We start from the raw sequence: 21,995 nt of genomic DNA on the forward strand, positions 1-21,995 counted from the left end.
TCTGTTTGGCTTTTAATTTCCATCACAATCTGCTCTCAAATCACCTTTGAAACTTTGTTACACATTGCTCTCCTTCCTTCCCTCTAAGTTCAAACAAACTGGACTCCTTCCTTTTCTTCACATGCAACACTCCATCCTTTTTTTTCTGTGACTCTTTGTACTGTCTGTTTTCTATATTGTAATGTTTCTATACAAGCCTGCCTCTTGGAATCCTTTTTTTCCCCAAAAAAACTGCTTCAGTGACTTTCTATACAGATAGTTTCCTGGTCCCTTCAGCTGCTCGTATTCCTCCATGCTCCCCAATTATCTTACATTTATTTCAGACTGACTTTAAGTATATTATAATAGAAAGGGTACTAGACCTGGAGGTAGGGGATCTTGGATTCAAATTTTAACTCAGATACTTACTAACAATCTGACCCTGGCAAATCACTTACCACATCTTTGCCTTTTTCCTCCCTTGTAAACTGAAGGGTTGGATTTGACTTAGCACTATTTTGCAGCCAAGCATTCAGTGAGAGAATTTAAAGGAATGAAACAAGTTTATTGTTTCTTCCAACCCAGTGATCTATCTTCAGGACCCTCCTCAAATATTAAAGGAATCTGTTCCAAGCAGACAAAAGTTCAAAAGGACCACAAGGAAGAACAGCCATTGGTGACGTTAATAATGTGTCAGATTTTGAGCAATAGAATTCAAAAGATGGCATTGAAAAAAGAACATAAAATAATGAAATATTTTTACAAAACAAAGGTCCTTTCAAGTTCCATAACCATGAGTTTATGATCAATTATATTGGACTCCCTAAAACAATGTACGTTCGCTGATGTCAAGGAATATTTCCTTTTCCATTTTTTTATCCCTTATGCCTAGCACATAGTTGACACTTATTTGTTAATTGTCTGATTTTCTAGTATAGAGGAACAGACAGGAAAAAAGAACAAATATAAAATGAGACCAAGAGAACAGGCTGATGCCTTTTTTCCTTTACTTAACAACATCCCTGGTCTTTCCATATGAAGATTTGGCCAGTGTAAGCCTAGAGAAGATTTTAAGATAAACTCTTACACACATTTAGAGTGTATTATTGATGAAGGTTTCAAAAGGGAACAGGCAGGCTATCACAGATGGTATTCTGTAGTAGACTTCACTTTAAAACTTACACACTTAACTGAAAGTTGTAGTTAATATAGCATACTGTACTTATTAATTGTTGACTATTAAAAACAAACAAACTTCATCCAATGGAGAAAAATGAAGCCTTAAAAGCTCTCCTTCCAACAAGGTATCTCCTCTGTTTTTGTTAAAATAAAACAAGATATTTTGGAAGATGGAACAGCAGTATTAACTTTATTTGATGACTCTCTGACAATTGGAAATTACTTCAGGTCTCTGTAGGAGGAAAGTATGGAGGAGAGGGTGAAAAGGAGTGGGATATTGGATGACTTGAGTCAAATAAGAAAAAGAAAACCATGTCAGTGACTTGGAAGGGCTTGAGCTAAGGAAAATTTGGCCACTTTTTGAAGAATTTGAGGAGAATTTGAAGGATTAGTCATCTCCAGGAACAAATACAGGTCCCAATTCTTTTTTTTTTTTTTATTTAACTTTTAACATTTATTTTCACACAATTTTGGGTTACAAATTTTCTCCCCTTTTATCCCCTCCCCCCCCCAAACCCGAGTTTTCTAATTGCCCCTGTGACCTATCTGCTCTCTCCTCTATCCTCCCTCCCTGCCCTTGTCTCCGTCTTCTCTTTTGTCCTGTAGGGCCAGATAGCTTTCTTGACCCCTTAACCTGTATTTCTTGTTACCCAGTGGTAAGAACATTACATTTGGTCCTAACACTTTGAGTTCCAATTTCTTTAGCTCCCTCCCTCTACACCCCTTCCCCTTGGAAGACAGGCAATTCAATATAGGCCATATCTGTTTAGTTTTGCAAATGATTTCCATACTAGTTGTGTTGTATAGGACTAACTATATTTCCCTCCATCCTATCCTGTCCCCCTTTACTTCTATTTTCTTATGGTCCTTTCCCTCCCCATGAGTGTCGACCTCTTATTGCATTCTCCTCCCCATGCCCTCCCCTCCATCCTGCCCCCCACCCTGCTTGTGCCCCTGTCCTCCACTCTCCTGTATTATGAGATAGGTTTTCCTATCAAAATAAGTGTGCATTATATTCTTTCCTTTAGTGGAATGTGATGAGAGTAGACCTCATGTTTTTCTCTTGCCTCCCCTCTTTATCCCACCGCTAATAAGTCTTTTGCTTGCCTCTTTTATGGGAGATAATTTGCCCCATATAACTTTTCCCTTTCTCCTCCCAATATTTCTCTCTCACTGCTTGATTTCATTTTTTTTTTTAGTATATGATCCCATCCTCTTCAATTCACTCTGTGCAGTCTGTCTCTATGCATGTGTGCGTGTGTGCATGTGTGTGTGTGTGTACTCCCACCCAGTACCCAGATACTGAAATGTTTCAAGAGTTACAAATATTGTCTTTCCATGTAGGAATGTAAACAGTTCAACTTTAGTAAGTCCCTTATGACTTCTCTTTGCTGTTCACCTTTTCATGGTTCTCTTCATTCTTGTGTTAGAAAGTCAAATTTTCTTTCCAGCTCTGGTCTTTTCATCAGGAAAATTTGAAAGTCCTCTATTTCACTGAAAGACCATTTTTTCTCCTGAAGTATTATACTCAGTTTTACTGGGTAGGTGATTCTTGGCTTCAGTCCTAGTTCCTTTGACTTCTGGAATATCCTATTCCATTCCCTTCTATCCCTCAATGTAGAAAGTGCCAGATCTTGTACTATCCTGATTGTATTTCCACAGTACTTCAATTGTTTCTTTCTAGCTGCTTGCAATATTTTCTCTTTCACCTGGGAATTCTGGAATTTGGCCACAATGCTCCTAGGAGTTTCTCTTTTTGGATCTCTTTCATGTGGTGTTCTGCGGATTCCTTGAATATTTATTTTGCCTTCTGGTTCTAGAATCTCAGGGCAGTTTTCCTTGATAATTTCATGGAAGATGATGTCTAGGCTCTTCTTTTGATCATGGTTTTCAGGTAGTCCCAGAATTTTTACATTGTCTCTCCTGATTCTATTTTCCAGGTCAGTTGTTTTTCCAATAAGATATTTCACATTATCTTCCACTTTTCGAATCTTCTCGCTATGTTCTGAGATATCTGTCTTTCTCATAAAGTCCTTAGCGTCCATCCGTACCATTCCAGTTTTGAAAGATCTATTTTCTTCAGTGAGCTTTTGAATCTCCTTTTCCATTTGGTTAATTCTGCTTTTGAAAGCATTCTTCTCCTCATTGGCCCCTTGCACCTCCCTTGCCAGCTGAGTTAGGCTAGTTCTCAAGGTGCCAATTTCTTCAAGATTTTTTTGGTTCTCCTTTAGCAAGGAGCTGATCTGCTTTTCATGCTTCTCCCTCATCCCTCTCATTTCCCTTCCCAGTCTTTCCTCCACCTCTCTAACTTGATTTTCAAAATTCCTCTTGAGCTCTTCCATGGCCTGAGCCCATTGGGTGGGCTGGGACACAGAATCCTCGATTTCTGTGTCTTTGCCTGATGGCAAGCATTGTTCCTCCCCATCAGAAAGGAAGGGAGGAAGTGTCTTTTCTCCGATAAAGTACCCATCAATAGTTTTATTTCTTTTCCCTTTTCTTGGCATTCTCTCCAACCAGTGGCGTGACCTCTGAATGTTCTCCTTACACCCACCTCGCCTCCTGGTCCTCCCAGCCAGCGTTTGGGGACTGAGGTTCAAATGCTGCTTCCCACCTTAGGGTTTTTGGCGGGGGCAGGGCTGCTATTCAGTGTTAAATTAAGTTCAGGTGCGGGGGTCAGGGGCAGGGCCGCCTCTCTGGCTCAGTTCCCTCAGGGGGTTTATGCACAGACCTTCCACAATGGATCCAGGCTCCCGCCCGTTTGGGGAGCCCCTGTCTGCAGCTGCCTCTCAGCTTCTATCTCCTGGGGGAGCTGGAGCCATGGGGGCACCCCACTCCCCTCTCAACCCGCCAAAGAGACTCTCTCACCTACCCCCGTCAGTCACCTGTTGGTGGGGGGGCTTGTGCCGCCGCTGAAGATCCCATCTCTGGAGCCTTCTCAGATCTGTCCCTCTCAGAGCCACGGGCGCCGCAGCTGCAGGTCCGGGCTGGGCTCCGCGTCTGCAGCGCGACGGACCTTTTGCAAGAGGTTTGCAGGCCCCTCTGTGGGTGGGGGGACCCGTGTGGCCACTGGAGATCCTGTCCCCGTCGTCCTCTCGGATCTTTTCCTCTCGGTGTCTTGGCCGCGGCAGGGCTGCACTCTACTCCCTGTCTCGGCGCCCAGTCCTCAGCGCAAAGGACCCCCCGCGAGAGGTTTGCAGGTCTCTCCGGAGCAGAAATCTCCCTCGCTCCAATATTCCGTGGTCTCTGGGTGCAGAATTCGCCCTGGCTTGGTCCCCTCTAGCCGTTCTGTGGTTTGTGGGTTCGGAGCTATGTGTATGTGCGTCTTTCTACTTCGCCATCTTGGCTCCGCCCCTCACAGGTCCCAATTCTAACATCAAGTTGGAAGAATATCAGGATCTAGGGGAATATAAAAAGGATTGAGAGATATTAAAGATGATAGAGGAGAATTAGGAAGTGGAATCTGAAGGGTATAGGAAGAAGGTATCTGGTGCGAGAAATCAAAGGTAAAGGGAATGATTAGAAAGTAAATTCAATTAATACAGTGAATTGATAGGAAAGGTAAATTGGTAAAACAGAGAGAACACTTTTAAGATTTCAGTGGAGTGGGTATGGGTTTAGTGTGGGTATGCATTTACAGATGAGATTAACAAAATTTGAATGGGGTTGTTAAATGTTTAAAACGTGATTGTTGCTGAGTCATTTATCAGTCTTGTCTGACTTTTTGTGATCCTTCTTGGGGTTTTCTTGGAAAAAATACTGGGCTGGTTTGTCATTTACTTCTCCAGCTCATTTTAAAGGTGAAGAAACTGAGGCAAAGAGAGTTATTGACTTTTCTGAGATCAAGAGCTAGTTAACATCTGAATCCATGTTTGAACTCCCAAAGATGAGTCTCCTTACTCCAGGCTTGGCACTCTATCCACTGTACCATCTAGCTGCCCTGTAAAAGATAATGGCTGGCCATAAAAAAATAGAGAGCTGCTTAAGACACCCACTATGCAATTAAAAAGAAAAGAAAACAGGATTTGAAATATGAACCAGTATGGAGAGGAGAGAAAATTGCTCAGTCACTTGCATTAAGCATGTGATGCTTGTATTTCTGCCATAGCTAAATAACTATTATTTGTGTTCTATTTGTAGGCCAGTTTTTCTCCAAAGGGACTCAATATATGCTTCTCTATACCCCAGGTTGTTGGAGAGAGTGACATGTTTCTAAAGGAAACAGAAGTGAGATAACATTCGGAAAAATGTAGAGGAGACTTTTCTCATGGCAGGATGTTGAAAAATGTAAGAATATTATAGAGAAGAGAAATGGGAGGAAAAAAGGAGCTGTGTAATTAGATCTTAAAAATAGATTTGAAGCTTTTCATGATGAGGAGGGAGGTGGATGTAGTAAGGAGAATGAAGCTACTTGTCCTCCAAAGAACTGCATTCTTGAGTCCTATGAGGTTTCAAATGAGAAAGTATCCAGTAAGGTCATAAAATAACAATAGTAGACGATGATTCCCTACTCAGGGGTAGTAAGGCAACTATTTAGCAACCCAATGATAATAATAGAGAGTTCTGTTATCTTTCTGGGCATGCATTCAAGACATAACTGAGAATTCCTCAAGATTCAACAAAATGAATGAAACTACCCACTTTTGCCTCATGTGGCCACAAATTAAACTGCCAAAAAGAATCTAAAAAATATTGTCAGTGATAGTGAAGTAGTTGATAAGAAAGGCCATAGGCTGCAAAATATATTTTCCTGATTGTTGTCCATTGAAGGCAAGAGATAGAGAATCGAAACTTTAATTTGGAAAGTGAACAGCTGACTAAAATGGCTGTCTGTAAAAAATGGTACTTGGATATCTGGGCTACAATTTAAAATATAAAGTTAGCAGGTACTTGGCCTGAGACACAATGCACTGAACAAAGGCTGATGCAAAGCTATTTGCTATTTACTATATATCTTTAAATCTATTTTTAAAAGGCTTTAAACTGAACACCATGGAGTAAGGAAAAGATAAACTACGTATTTACCCTGCGTTCTATGTAATAAAGGAGGAATGGGTAAACTAAGATCTGTAGACCTAGTTCAACCAGCCTCTTGTTACTGTATGGCCCATAGCTTTTAGATTTTTAAGTAAAATTGTAAACTTAATTTGTGTAATAATTTACATAATTTAAATTATAGAAATGAATAAAAAAAAAAAACAGTCTTAGCTTGCTAGCCAAACAAGTGTGGTGGGCCAGATTTGACCCTCAGGGCACAGTTTGCTAGCTTTAAATTAGATCAGTGGGCTAAATCTAATAGGTCTAAAATGTAAAGTTTTGTGCACATACAACACACACGCTCACACGTGCACACATGCACACACACACACACTCACACACAATATCAGTTTTTCAAAAACTAGGTGGGGAATGCCTAGAGGCTGTTTTCTTTTTAAAGAAGACCCATGATTTTAGAGGACTACAATCTTAATCAGAGTCAATGGTATGATGGAACAGCCCCCAAAAGCCAATTCAATAACAGGCTGCATCAAGAAGGAGTATAGCCTGAAGGAAGAGAGAGAGGTCATACACTCTAGAATATACTCTACCCTTACCATATGTCATTTGGAGTGTTGTGTTCACTTCCAGGCTCCATGAACTAAGGAGAACATTGATAAACTCTTGTGTCCAAAGGAGGATAACCATGATGCTGAAAGGCTTTGATTACGTTATATCAAGATTAGATGAAAGAACTTGGCATATTTATCCTAAAGAGGAGAAGACTGAGGAGAGAAATGATATCTATACTCACACATGACAACATATTTAAAAGGCTGTCATATAGATAGGGGATTGGATTTGTTCTGTTTTGGTGCAAAGGAAAGAATCAGGAACAACGAATGGAAGTAGCAGTCATATGTAAACTTGATGTCAATGAAGAAAACTAGCAAAACTCTCCCAAATTATATTTATCTAAAAGTTGAGCTAGTAGGATTCTCTCACCCCATCTCCATCCCCATCCCCAACTTGAAGGAATTCAGACAAAGGCTAGGCACTTTTTCTGGTATGCTGCAATGGGAGTTCCTTCTAGCTTAAAAATTGGATTGGAGGGCTACAGAGATCCCTTTCAACTACCATAATATAATCCTGTAAGTTAAATGGAGAGATTGCTCATAGAAACTTAATGTTAATAATATGGAATTGAATGGGAGAAGTGACATAAATGTTATCATCAAAGATAAGTACAACCAGAAAAAGAGGAAATGTAATTAGCTAGGGAGAGCGAGGGTTACTCAATGAACAGTTTGTGCATTCTATAATGTATAATGTAGGAAAGAAGACTTCTCAGTGCATTGGACAGTGGATTTGTATGAGGTCAAAAACAAGAGCCATACAAACTAAGGAGTGTGTGCGGGTTATAATTTATACTATTAAAGCGAGGATTATTAACCTTGGATCCATTAACTTACACACATACACACATACATACATACATGTATATGAATATACATGTATGTGTGTATGTATGTATATACATGTGTATGTATATATGTACGTATAATGATAACTACATTCCAATATAATTAGTTTTCTTTGTCACACTGTATATTTTTTATGCATTTAAAAACATTCTGAGAAGAAGTTCATAGGTTTCAGCAAACTATCAAAGGGGTCCATGAGAAAAAATAAAAAGAGAAAAAAAGGTTTAACATTCTCACATTAAGGAGATTACCTACATCAGTGGAAAAAAATAGATCCATTAGAACATACACGCATGCATATGTTCCATAGCCTCAAGAAATTTCCATCTACTTAGAGAGATTTAACAGATACAGGCTGTGCAGTTGAATCAATTTTAAAATAATCTTATTCCATTTGTGTTTAGTATCCTGACATTACCGAATATTAACCTTTCTTGATTTACATACTAATTATTTATTATTCTTGCCCATGCCTTGAAGAATTAAACTATACTCTTGACTTGTTCATGGTCATTAAACAAGTAAGTACCAGAGCTGGAAGTGAAACCAGTCTTTGGATTCTTAATGCATTACTCTTTCTATTACACTGGTTTCCTTTGGAAGTCAAAGAAAAGAAAGATTACTGATTTTGAAGTCAGAGGAATTGGTTTCAAATCCTATCTTTACCTGTGTGACCTTGGGTAAGTCACTTAATTTCCCTGGCACAGTTTCTTTATCTGTAAAATTATCTACTTCTATGGTCCTATAATATTCAAAGTTAAGTTTTCATCATAACTATATTTCTCGCAATCTCTCATTTATTAAAGAGCAGACTATATCTGTTAATGAACAGGGGCAGCTTCATTTGAGACTAAACATTCTCTTTCCTCCAAATCCTCCTACCTTCCAAACTTCCCAGTTACTGTTAAGGACCCCATCCTTCAAAACCCTTGGCTCACAACCTAGTGTGTCATCCTCCACTCCTCAGTCTCTCACCTTCTGTCTCCAATCTGTTTTCAAGGCCTGTTAATTTTGCTTTTTTAATATCTCCTGAGGAGGTACCTTTCTTTCTTCTGACACTTGCCACTACCCTGGTATAGGTACTTGTCTCTTCATGAATGAATTACTTCAATAGATTACTGGTTGGTCTGTCTTACAAGTCTTGTCTCATTACAGGACAGATTTTATTAAGCCACCAAAGTAGTTTTACTAAAACACGGAACTATCCATGTCACACACTATTCATTAGACTCCCATAGTTCCCTATTATGCCCAGGAATGAATATAAAATCATATTTTATGGCTCAGTCTCCCACCTCATATTTGTGGTCTTCTTATACCTTACACTCTGCCATATAATTTTTATTTTAGTCACACTAGCCTTCATGCTGTTCCTTGGACAAGATACTCCATCTCTCAACTCCAACTATTTTCACTGGATATCCTTCATGTGTGGAAATTCTTTCCTCGTCTCTGCCTCCTGTCTTCTCTGGCTTTCTTCAAGTTCAGCTAAAATCATGCCTTCTCAAAAAAAAAACCCAACCTTTTTCTTAATTCTTAATTCTAATGTCTTTCCTCAATTATTTCACACTTATGATATATATATACACATATATGTGTATATTTGTATATATATATATACACATATATGTGTGTATATGTATACATATACATGTGTATATATGTGTGTATATGTATATATACACATATATACATATATGTGTGTATATATGTATACACATACATATATATGTATATATATACATACTATATATATGTCTGTGTGTGTATATATATATATTATATATATATGGTTTGTTTGTATGTAGTTATTTACATTTTGTCTCCCTATTGGACTGTGGACTTCTTGAGATCATGGACTGTCCTTTGTCTTTCTTTGTATCCTGTAGTGCCAAGGCAATATTCACAGTAGTGGTGGTGACTACTAATATGCCAGCATAGTTCTCAATTGCAAGGCACATAGAAGGCAGAAGAAAAAATATTTATTTAGACACCAGAAAGACAAATCTCAGAACCAGAAAGCAAACTCTGTTCTTGTGACCAAGAAGTTAATAAGCATGATCACCATGGGGTCCAAAGCCATTCCCAAGCTTCCCTCCCTTTGTCACAGCCTCCTCATGAGCAAACACTCACTAGTCTGAGCCTTGCCATGCCTGCGCCCTCTCCCTTCTGTCCTAACCTGGCTCACTCACTTCCTCCCAGCTCTGGTCCACCCTTCCTGTAAAACCCGTTCAGCAAGCTCCTCTCACCACGTGTGTCTTAGACTTCCAGGTGATTGAAGTAGGTCACATGGGTCTATTAATGAATGAGAAAGATCTTCCCATTTAAATTGCTATTACATATCCCCAGTGCCTGACACATAGTTGGTACTTAATAAATGTTTGACTGACTGACTACCAGGAATATCTAATCCCCCTTTTAAAATAATATTTTCAGTTTCACTATCAATATCTTCTTAATAGTGATATAAGACAATCAACAGTATGCTTGTTGTAGCCATAAAGTACTTACTAAGAGTGATGTTTAATTGTACATCAAAACAAAGGGTATGCAGCAGAATAATAACAATACCTAGCGTTTATATAGCACTTTAAGTCAATGGTGTCAGTCTCAAATAAAAATGGATCCCTACTGCCTGCATATTGACTTAGAAAATTGACTTTTACATTATCTGTGTTGTGGTCCATTTTAATTTATTTTCTTAAACATTTTCTAATTATATTTCAATCTGTTTCAGCAGCACTCAGGAGTTTTGCCAGTCACATGTGGCCTGCAGCCTGCAAATCTGACTCCTGTACTTTGAGATATTCCGAAGGCTTTACCAATATTATATCATTTGACCCTCATGTCACCACTGTGATAGATACTATTAATGTCTAAATTTTATAGGAGAGGAAACAGAGTCAGGGGTTGTGACTTGCCCAGGGTCATGGAGCTAAGTTTCTGAAGTTGAATTTAAACTCACATCTTCCAGATTCTAGGACTTGCATTCTGTCCACTGTGCCACCTAGCTACCTCAAGTGGACAATAGTTTTGTTCTTACGAAGTAAGATAAGTATTTGTTTGGGTGCAAGCAATTGTCCCATTGAAGCATAATTTCAAATGCAGTAGATGTTCAAAGTAGACTTGGATTTGTTTTTGTTTTTTTTCTTTTTCCTTCAGATGATTTGTCTAGCTGTCTTTCATTAGACCAAAGGTGGAAGTTCAACTTTTTCATTGTTTCTCACATCAAATCTTAAATATAGAAATGTAAAAATAGCAGTAAAATAGAAATAAATCCAGAGGCAACTCTTATCTTTCAAATTATTTAGTCTCCAGTTTCATTAGAAGTTTGAGTAAGTCTTTCTTCATCATTAAAATTGTCTTAGTAGTAGCTTGCAGTGAGTTTCCATACATATTCATGTTTATTCAGTCAAAAAATAAAAAGAACTTCTGTGTTAGGAGCATTTTCAGAAACAACCTGCCCAGTGTCAAATATTATCAGTGGCCATAACATTTTTCAACATGGACAGTTAGGTAATCTACCTATGTTTTTAAGTTTCTTAATTTTCAAAATGCATCATTAAACTTGTTAAGTATAAACTGACCTTAAAAATAGATTGTTGGTTTTTTTTTAACATGCTTATGTTTTGGAAATAAGGTTAAGACTGAGTTTGAAGAATTTTTTTGTTTCATATTAAGCAAAGTCACCATTTTCCTTTTAATTTAGTTTGTTCTTTATCCAAAAAAAATGTTTTAATATTTTATATTTTTTCATAATGGCCTTAAAAAGATCAAAAAAGTTATATGCAAAAAAAAAAGGCACATCAACATATTTTGTTTTGTTTGTGTTGCCTTCGAGTGGAGCATTGGCATGGTCATAACTGTCTGAGTGAAACTCTTAGGAATTTATCTCAATTACAGTATTTGAATTTCAGGTGGAACAGCCTCTAGGCAGAAAGGATTTCTGGGATGCATTCGATCTTTACAGTTGAATGGGATAGCCCTGGATTTGGAAGAGAGGGCCAAGATCACCCCAGGAGTAGAACCAGGATGTCCAGGACATTGTAGCAGTTATGGGAATTTATGCCACAATGGAGGAAAATGTAAAGAAAAACACAGCGGATTCTCTTGTGATTGTAGCTTCTCTGCATATAGTGGGCCATTCTGTTTGAATGGTAAGTATGAAAAATAAACATGTAAAGAAAAAATATGCAGGAAAATTATGTCAGTACAAACAGGATTGCTGTTTTGTGTTAGGATGAATGACTCATTCTGGGCCTTATTTGAATGAATCTGCTACTTGCTTTCTAAATTCTTTTTCCAAAATACCTATTTTGAAGGCATTTCTATTTAATGAGGAAAAAATGCAGCTGTATTTTTGAAAACCAGTGGCTAATGCTGTTAAATCATGATATTCATCTCCTATAGGTTTCTCTAGGGATTATACATACAGTCTCTTTTTTCTAGCTAAAATTGATGCTTTCCAGTAATGTGGTTATTAACAATTTGCCCCATCTGACAGTTCTCTACTTTTAAAATCTTCAAAGGCATCATTGTTATTTGTGGTAATGAATTTTAGTCATGCAAGAAGATTTAGAAAGCATTGTGTTTTTTTTTTCCTTGCCAACCAAATATTTCAACCAAAAGCCTAAATACTTTTTCCATTAAATATTCATATGGGATGAAACTGAGATACTTAGACCATTCATTTTAGGATGTGTTGAGCAGCTGATATTAATTTTTCTTTTTGAAATCTCTCAGTAGGCTCAATTCAAAGTAATTTTTTGAGAAGAAAAATGGAATTGCTATGGTATCAAATATACCAGGCGTCATCATCATCATCATCATCATCATCATCATCATCATCATCATCATCTCTCTCTCTCTCTCTCTCTCTCTCTCTCTCTCTCTCTCTCTCTCTCTCTTCTCTCTCTCTCTCTCTCACACACACACACACACGTACACACACACACACACACACACACACACACACAGCAATATAAATGTTCATCCCTCCACAGGAGAAACAATAAGGCCCAGTGAATAGGGAATTGACCATAAGTTCAGAAGACCCAGTTTCAAACTTTTCTACTGACAGACACAAATAACATGATCATGGGCACATTAGCTGACTTCTCAGTACTCTATGCAACTCTCTAAGAAAAAGAGCCAGTTTACACTTGTAGAGGGAGTTTTCTCATCCAGGACTTTGCTCTGCCAGTGAAATCTTAGGTCTTTTCATTATCCCCTCATATCTATCTTGTAAATTTTTATCAGCCTTTGTTTAAAATTGAGAGATAGGCAAAGTTCACTAATTTTGTATTAGTGCCTCTGTATATTTATAGTATTTTCTTTTCCCTAGGTTTAAATAGAAGAAAACTTTGAGCACCTGTGATTTAGTCCATAGAAGTCATATATTCTTAACCATTTTTGTGTCAGTCTGGTGAAACTATGGATCCCTACTCAGAATAATGGTTTTAAGTGCATAAGATAAAACACATAGGATTGCAAAGGAAACTCCATTTACACAGTTGCCCAAAAAATTCCCAGATTAAGAATTCTTGATATATCTTCCATTAACTCCATGCCTCTGAGAGTTGCAGTGCCCCCACTCCACAAAAAAAAAGGAAATGAAATAAAACAAATACAAAAAACTACCACCTTGTGACCAACATTCTGAAGATGAGCATCTCTAAATTTAACTGTGGTGACAAGGGGATAGATGAGTTTCTTTCTGATCGATAGTTTGTTGCTTGATCCAAAATCAAAAGAAATTATTCCAACTTGTTAGGAACCAGCTGAACTTGTACCACATTGACATAGACTCCCGGAGCCCAGCTCCAGGCTTTAATAAAGCAATCGGAATATACCTTTTCTGAAGGTCTTCATTTTTGGTACACAAAGTTGAAGCAGAATTTCCAGAGAAAGAGTCATTTGGAAGTTAAGTAGTAAAAAGCTGTCCAAACTGTCCTGAAAAGTATCCATTTCTTCTATCCCCTCCAAATAAGTAAAATAGAAATGCCAACAAATAGTAATAAGGAAAATATTCTAAGTACTGAACTAGTACAGTGTTTATATATCAAGGCATGATTCAATTTTGCCCACTACTTTATGTGTTCAAATCTCAATTTTCTAAATTATTCCCAATTTCCCTTTTCAAATTGCAATTTAAATGCTATTATGCAGCCAAATGTTATATTAGATATTAGGAAGTATATTTTAGGTGGTAAAGAAATGGCCCTGAAGTGTTAGGGGAATATAATTATTGTTAGATTATCTAATGAGATTCTTTTGTAATTTATAATTGCCTTGATTATTAATAACATTTAGAAAAAATATTGCCAGATTTATCTTAAGCAGCAGATACTCTCTATCCCAAAATCCCATCCCACTAAAAATCATCTGACATTTCTCTTGGTACTTAATTGAACAGTATATTTCTTAGGTTTGAGAAGTTGTTATTTAAAAGAAATTTTTAAAAGTGAGGATATCACATATGAATTTTCCATCCTAATTCCTGAGAAACTAATCCCACTCCAAAATATATGCTTCTGGATAGATTTCATGACCTCTCAGATTGAAGCCATAACTAGTTTAATTTTAAGTTCCTTAAAATACAAAGGGGAGAATAACCATGAAAACCATAAGGTGCTTTGATGTAAAAACTTTTTCCAAGTTCATTTTCAGAGTAGAGAACCAATCTCCTTCTTTTTCAATAAGATCTAGGTTTGTAGTTCATGTAGTACACATTTGAAGTTATAGTTACACCAAGGAGGTAAGGCTGTCAATAAGGAATTGAGAGGACAATGACTTGAAATAAAAATTGTCTTCTGTCATAATAGGAGGTCATATATTTATGCTATAGTGGAGAATTCAATACTTGTGTTTCCAAAATCGAAGATATTTTAAAACTAGTGAAGAGACTGAATTAATAAAATATGCTATTGATTTATACCACAGTGTTTTGGGAATGATGGGGACATGCTTTAAGTACAGTACAATGGAAAATGTTGTATATAGCTGACTTATGGTAACATAACAGAACTTGATTGTCATTTCAGAGATTTCTGCTTATTTTGGATCTGGCTCCTCAGTGACTTACAATTTTCAAGAATATTATACCTTAAGTAAAAATTCCAGCTCTCATGCTGCTTCATTTCATGGTGATATGACACTAATCAAAGAAACAATCACATTTAGCTTTCGAACAACACGGACGCCAAGCTTGCTGTTATATGTAGGATCCTTCTATAAGGAATATCTTTCAGTTATTCTTGCTAAAAATGGTGAGTTTCTTTTGAATGGTGGCCAAAAGAAAAATGAATGAGAAAATTAAAAATACTGAATATCTTATCAATTTTTATGCTGTCTAATATTCTAAAAATATGTTCTTCAATTAATATTTTGTAACCATTGACTTCATTTTTCAGTAATATCCAACATATTTATTTCCATGAAGAGGTATCATTTCAGTGATTAAATAGAGGTGGTTTTCTCCTATTAAATCTCTGATAGTTTAACATTTTTTTATGTTACCTATGTTTTATGATTGTGATGCATAAAATAATCTGAATTCAATTTTGTAGCTCTCTTAAAATATATATGTAATTAGATTTGGCAAATATTTCATAAAGCGTAGTAAGATCATTGTAGATGTTAACACCAAGTAAGTATAATTTTCCATATACACCAAATGTAAGACATATGAAAACTTAGTTTAAGCTTTGATACTGGCCTGCCAGTAGTTGGAATATCAGTAATATCAAGAAGCATTACAAAGAAAAGACATCCAGCCTATTTCCTGTGTTTGGGAAATATAATGACAGTGGTCAGTGATATTGGATAATTATTAGTCAAATTCAGGCTATTAATTGACAATCTAACAAGTTCCATAGAAGTTTCTGGTTAACAATTTTCATGTTAGGTATATGCTTACTTCTCATCTTGTATTGAAATACCCTTCTTCTAATTTCCTAAGGAAGGGATTTTTTTTTAAAAATAACTTCTTCATTGAATATGATAAGAATCATTAGCCATAAATATCCATAGCAATTTTCAGGTATCCAATTACTGGCTAACAGAGTTCCATTGTGTACCATTAGTGAGTTTTATTCAACTATCTCATTTAAGAAGTTATGGGGAAAGGTAGGTCAGTCTCTCATAAACATGGGTACCTCACTTGAAATTTTCCCCTATGACTTATGCTTGCTAGCCTCATCAACTTGAGAACATTCTCTTTCAGGTTTTTAATTTGTTAAATTTCCCCCTCCCCCATCTTTTTTTTGCCACTTGATGCTGAATATTCTATAACAAAAGTAAACATGGTATATTGGAGAGATGACAAGACATGGTGTCAAGAAGATTTGGATCCGAGCAAAACATGTATTTTCTTAGCATCCTAGGTAACTCTCTAATAAGTTACAGATGGGACGCCCATTGGCATCACTGTAGGAAGTTTCTACTGTGGGATTTCAACCCACTCATAAAGGTAAAGGTCTAGTCCATGTAATCCTTCCTCTCTCAAAAAATATTCTGTGAACAAATTTGTCAGCTAAAGAAGTGGAATTTATGGTAATAGGAGTTTTGAAAACAAGCTAAAATTAGAATTTGTATATTTTCTTTTGAGCTCTGACCTTAACTGAGCAGAGGGAAAACTTTAAATTGAGAAGGTATCCTGTGAAGCAAATTAATTGGCTCTCTGCAGGTGAATGAGTAGTATTAGTTTTGAGAATACAGTGTGTCTGGAACTGTACATTTCTATTTAGCTTCATCCTGAAGTCTGTGATTGTGACCATCTGGAATGATTTTCACATACTTCCCTATTTTTTAGGAAATTTCCTTGTGAATTCCACAATGTTATTATTGTGCTGCTAAAAATTCTACTTTGATTAACCAGACTGTGTCTGTGTAATCTCCTAGCCAACATGTTGGGATTTTAGCACTTGTAAACTTCTTGTAATTTTTTATATACCCACACCTAAACACACAAATACACACATACATCTTCAGATTTATAAGTTCCTTTGGGAACACAATTCATAAAGGAATTGTAAGAAACTCTTTATTGATACTCTTTTATTTATAAGATCAGAGTTAGAAGGAACTTTAGAGATGATTAAGAAAGTCCAGCCCCTTCAGTTTATAGGTAACAAAACTGGGAGCCAGAAAGTTATTTGACTTACCCAAGGTCCCAGAGGTTATAAGTAGTGGAGCAGAGATTCCAATTCAGTTTTCTCACAAATTAATACTGTACAATGTTAGCACCATTCTACCCCCTGCCCTGCTATTGAAAAATATTACATTTCACATACTCCCAGGAATTGAGAATGATAGTGTATTTCATAAGTTAATAACTATTCAAGGAAGTGGTCATGTGGGCATCTGAGATTATTATGCTTGGGGTGGAGGAGAGAAGATTTACTGGAATATATGTGTTTGAGAGATGAAACATCCAAATGAATTATATTGGAGAGATTGAATTTGCACCTCCTTTTCAAGAATAAAAAAAATATTATAAATACTGCATAGGCTGCTGTGCAAATAATATTGGCCCTAAAATATTATTTTTTTTCCTTTAGGAAGTTTGCAGATCAGGTACAAATTAGATAGCCATCAAGAACCAGACGTTTTTAACAGCAATTTCAAAAATATGGCTGATGGACAGCTACAGCATGTGAAGATTAACAGAGAAGAAGATGTACTCTTTGTAGAGGTAAATCTAAGGAATATTGATACCCCAGGATACACGACCTAAAAGAAAATTTCACAATTAGTCCTCTTTAAACAGCTGCTAATCAAGGTTTCTTCATAGCTTATAGAAATAGAATCATATTCAGTCTACTCTTCTGGGGAAATGAAAATCAATTGGCACTATTGTTTGATGTTAAAATGCCATTTTTCCCCTAAACTTCATTTTTTCTGGTGAAGAAATGTTTCCATCATCTTGCACATGTAATTGATTAATAATCGCTATACCAGGAAAAATATGTTAGTTCGATTATGAAAACAAAAATATGGGGCCATTGTGTTACAAAGAATCATTTTTAAAGCATTATGAAAAATGCAAAATTTTTAAGAAAACCAGTTTCTTCCTGATTGACTTAATGACATCTGTGGGAAGAACACTAACATAATTTATGTGGTAGAGATCTTGAAATGAAAAACACCCAGGAGGGAGAAAAGTGCCCATGATACTACTATAAATAAAATCATATATTTAAGCCAAGGTTGAGCAATGAATTATCATAAGCCCTGGCAGAAACATCTACTTTATTGGATTAGAATAACATTTAATTGTTTGATTTTGAAGTTTCCTTTTAACAGAAATAGGAGCATTTGTCTTTAAAAAAAAAGAAGGCTTGCACATCTCATAATAGTGTTTATCAAATAATAAAATGCACACAGAGAAATAAAAAAAAAAACTTTGATAAATTCTGTCTAAAGCAGAACAATAATTTCCTCCTCCCTCACAATAGATATTTTAAACAATGTCTCAGTCAAGATTAAAATTATATGTGTTTGTTATGGAATTATTTATGAAACACTTTCTCTATCTTAGTGATTCACTCTTCAGAATTTGTTTCTTTAGTTATTTTGGTAACATTAACAAGTATTTATTTTTGTATCCCAGTTCCCTTTGTCTTCTCTTCCTTCTATCAACAAACTGTCATCTGTTCTGTTATTGTTGTCTTTTGGAAAACAACTTTGTAGGTTAACCAAAATGCAAGACAGCAAGTCACCCTGTCCTCTGGTATAGAATTCAATGCAATCAAATCTCTTGTTCTTGGCAAGATTTTAGGTAAGTAGGAGAAAGAGTATTGTTTTCCTTCAAAAATCACAGATCAAAAGTGTCATCTCTCTCTCTCTCTCTCTCTCTCTCTCTCTCTCACACACACACACACACACACACACACACCCTAATCTTTCTGAAAGAAATTCTTTGTCTTCAGTTTAATTATATAGTGAGTGACAATCAAGGTAGAAACTATACTTCTGTCAGAGTGCACATGTAATCATGGATAAGTACTTCCTGTAAAATGAGCAAGTGTATTTCATTAAAAATAATTTCACACTTATCTCTCTCATTTGGCAATCAAACGTAATGAAACGTGGCATTTTGCTTATCATCCAAAAAAGAAGAGCCATGATCAAAGAAGGTATAAAGACCATGGATTATTTATTAATCAGTTTACAAATCTAGAAACCATCATCTAAAACTAAGGTTAGAGCATTTGAAAGGAAAAAAAAGAGAAGCAGCTGTTTATTTTCTTTCTGCTAATGAATAAGCCCTGGGAAGTGGCAGAGGTCCTGCTTTTTCCTGCTATAATATCGCTGATGGAGGTTTTGTGATTGCAATCTGTTATCCTTATATTCACTCTAGAAGTTTCATAGCCCTTATTTATTCCTGCCAAATTCTACCTATTACATCACTCAAAAATATAATTATCTTTTTAGAATCATAATGTGAATGTTTTTTTCTTCTCATTTTCTAATCCTTATCACCATGGACAAAATTGATTTTCAGAAATTTTCTTTATTTAAGAGGAAAGAAAATATAAACACCATTGACATTTACCCATAACAATGAGAATGAGAACATCATTTTCCTGCATACTGCTTATTCCTGGGTTAGCAGTTATTAGTAACCTAATTTGTTTTGGGCAATTTAAGTAAAAAGAAAAGTGTTGACTTTTTCAGCTACTTAGATTTTGATTCACTGGTCATTATTTTCTTTTCTTATATGTATTTCCAAAAACTGAGTCTGCCTGAGTGAACATAGTACTGCTGGATAATCAAAACAGAAGACTGAACAGGATGAGCAGATTTATAAGTTTATTAAATGTTTATAGATACTTTAGCAGGCATTAAAATTATGATTTCATGTTCTCCGTTTAAGGGAAATGTCAAATTGCACAATTCACCAAGGGTACTACTGTTATAGAACAAATGATTTGCAAAATAATATTTCATAAGCTGAACTAAAATAATCACAATTGAACATATAGAATTAGTAATATAGGTTAAGCTATTAAGGTGGAAGAGAGATTACTAACCTTATTATTTGGCTTAAGTGTAAATATATGTCTATTAACAAATCTGACTAGAAATGGTGATTTTGTTTTACCATGCTATTTTGAATATTCAACCAAATTTTGGGTTGACCTGACTCATTAAAATATACAACTTTAGTTAGAAAAGCATAGCTTTTATATTGCTATTAGTCATTATTGGCCTGGGCCTTACTATGTAAGCTAATAGGAAACAAAATTCTATTTTCAGTTTTACAGAATCTCATAGAATTTTAGTAGTCATGCACGTTATTTGAATTCAGTTTTCTGAGATATTTCTTGACATAGTGCCATCATATAGCTGGTTGGTTGGTTGTTGTCCTTCATCTTCGAAGAGGATCAAAATGACATCACCATGATAAAGGGAAATATCAATGCATCCGACTGTGGCTGATCAGATCAATACAGGCTCAGAATGCTCTACTACAGATTGGGCACAGACAGTCAGTGTGAATATTTGGGGTGGATGTCTCAAATTTGTGCATCATGCATTTACATTGTACTGTCTCAATTCCACTTTGCTCAAAGAGTACAGCGCCCTTTCTGATATGGGCATGCCATGCTGAACGGTCCTGTGCCAGTGTCTCCCATGTTGCACAGTCAAGTCCAAAGTGCTTGAGAGAGACCTTGAGAATGTCCTTGTATCACTTCTTGTGGCCACCATGTGATCTCCTGCCCCATGCAAGTTCTCCATAAAATAGTCTTTTTGGCAAGCATACATTTTGCTTTCAAACAATGTGGTCAACCAATTGGAGCTACGCTCTCTGAAGCATAGTTTGAATACTTGGCAGTTCAGCTCAACCAAGGACTTCAGTGTCTGGTACCTTATCCTGCCAAGTGATCCTCAGAATCTTCCTAAGACAATTCAAATGGAAGCGATTCAGTTTCCTGGCATGGCGCTGGTAGACTGTCCATGTTTCACAAGCATATAACAGTGAGGTCAGCACAATGATTCTGTAGAGTATAGTACTAGTACAGTACTAGAAGCTAGGAAACTAGTACTCTACTTCTTGTTCTATCCCTTATATGCCCTTCTGCAAATTAACATTCTGGGTATCAGTAATCTTATCCATAAATGGACATTGATGAAACTGAAAATCATTACTCAGATAGATAAATGGGCAAAGGATATGAAGAGGTAGTTTTGAAAGCATGATATCTAACCTATTACCAATACCATATTAAAATATTAATCATTAATAAGTATTAATTCTCTAATATCTAGAGAAATATAAATTAAAGCAACTCTGAGGTTCCACCACATATTCCTTCAGAGTGGCCAAGAAAACAATGACAAATATTTGAGGGGAAACCGAATGAAAACAGCCACATTTATGCTCTCTTTGTGTAGCTGTAGATTGGTCCACTTACCCTTTATGAAGAGCAATTAAGAATTATGCCCCCAAAGTTTCTAATTTATTCATATCCTTTTACCTAACTTTTTAACTTTTGGGCATATACCCCAAAGAAATTTTTAAAAAAGAAGAAAAGAACCTTTAATTACAAAAATAGTCAAGACAACTAGTTTTGTAGTAGCCCCAAACTAGAAACTAGGGTTGAAGGGAGAGTTCCTATCAGGGAATGGCTTAACAAATTTTGGCATATGAACACAATGGAGTAATATTCTTTCATAAGAAATGGCAAAATGAAATAGACTGCTTCAGAAGAAACTTGGGAATACCTTCATAAACTGATACAGATAAAGTGAGCAGATCTAGAGGAACAATTTAAACAATGACAACAATGTTAGAAAGAAAAACAACTTTGAAAGCCTATAAAATTCTGATTAATGGAATAACAAAGTAAAAGTCTAGAAAACTGAAGATGAAATATGCTACTTACATTCTGTCAGAGAAATAAACTTGAAGCACAAAGAGAGAGATATATTTTCAGGCGTGACCAGTCTAGAGCATGCATTTTTAAAATGAAGATTTTCCTCTTTCTTTTTTATCTTTTTTCCTTCCTTTTATTCTTTCCTCTCTTTTTTCCTTTTCCCCTCTTCTCTCCTGTCCTCTTTTCTTCTCTTCTCTCCCAGCATTGTTTTTTCAGTGGAAGATACTCTGTAAAGGACAGAAATTAAAAAAAAAAAAAAACACCTAAAATAGAAAAGAAAACATTTAACTTCCTTATGCCAAATTATGATAGCTCAAGATATTCTGTGGTAGTCATTTTGATAGCCACAGAAATCAAGAATGAGAAGAAATCACAGAGACTGTCTTGTCCGACCTACTCAATTTCCAGATAGGAAACTGAGGCACAGGGTGTTAAAGTTATTTACCCAATTGACACATAGGTTATGATTATCAGAGAGAATTTGAACCCAGTCTCT

At 36.0% G+C, this 21,995-nt stretch overlaps 1 protein-coding gene across 1 annotated transcript in view; it reads left to right on the forward strand.

Annotated features, from left to right (window-relative positions):
• The window catches only part of CNTNAP4 (contactin associated protein family member 4), a 676,519-nt gene that overhangs the window by 639,068 nt on the left and 15,456 nt on the right, over nt 1-21,995 (forward strand). The window contains exons 18-21 of the mRNA XM_072596864.1: nt 11,534-11,773; nt 14,660-14,884; nt 17,177-17,310; nt 18,309-18,396. Of these exons, the coding sequence (XP_072452965.1) occupies nt 11,534-11,773; nt 14,660-14,884; nt 17,177-17,310; nt 18,309-18,396 (687 nt within the window). The remainder of the gene's footprint in view (nt 1-11,533; nt 11,774-14,659; nt 14,885-17,176; nt 17,311-18,308; nt 18,397-21,995) is intronic.

Source organism: Notamacropus eugenii, chromosome 3, assembly GCF_028372415.1.
Source record: "Notamacropus eugenii isolate mMacEug1 chromosome 3, mMacEug1.pri_v2, whole genome shotgun sequence".
Classification (NCBI taxonomy): domain Eukaryota; kingdom Metazoa; phylum Chordata; class Mammalia; order Diprotodontia; family Macropodidae; genus Notamacropus; species Notamacropus eugenii.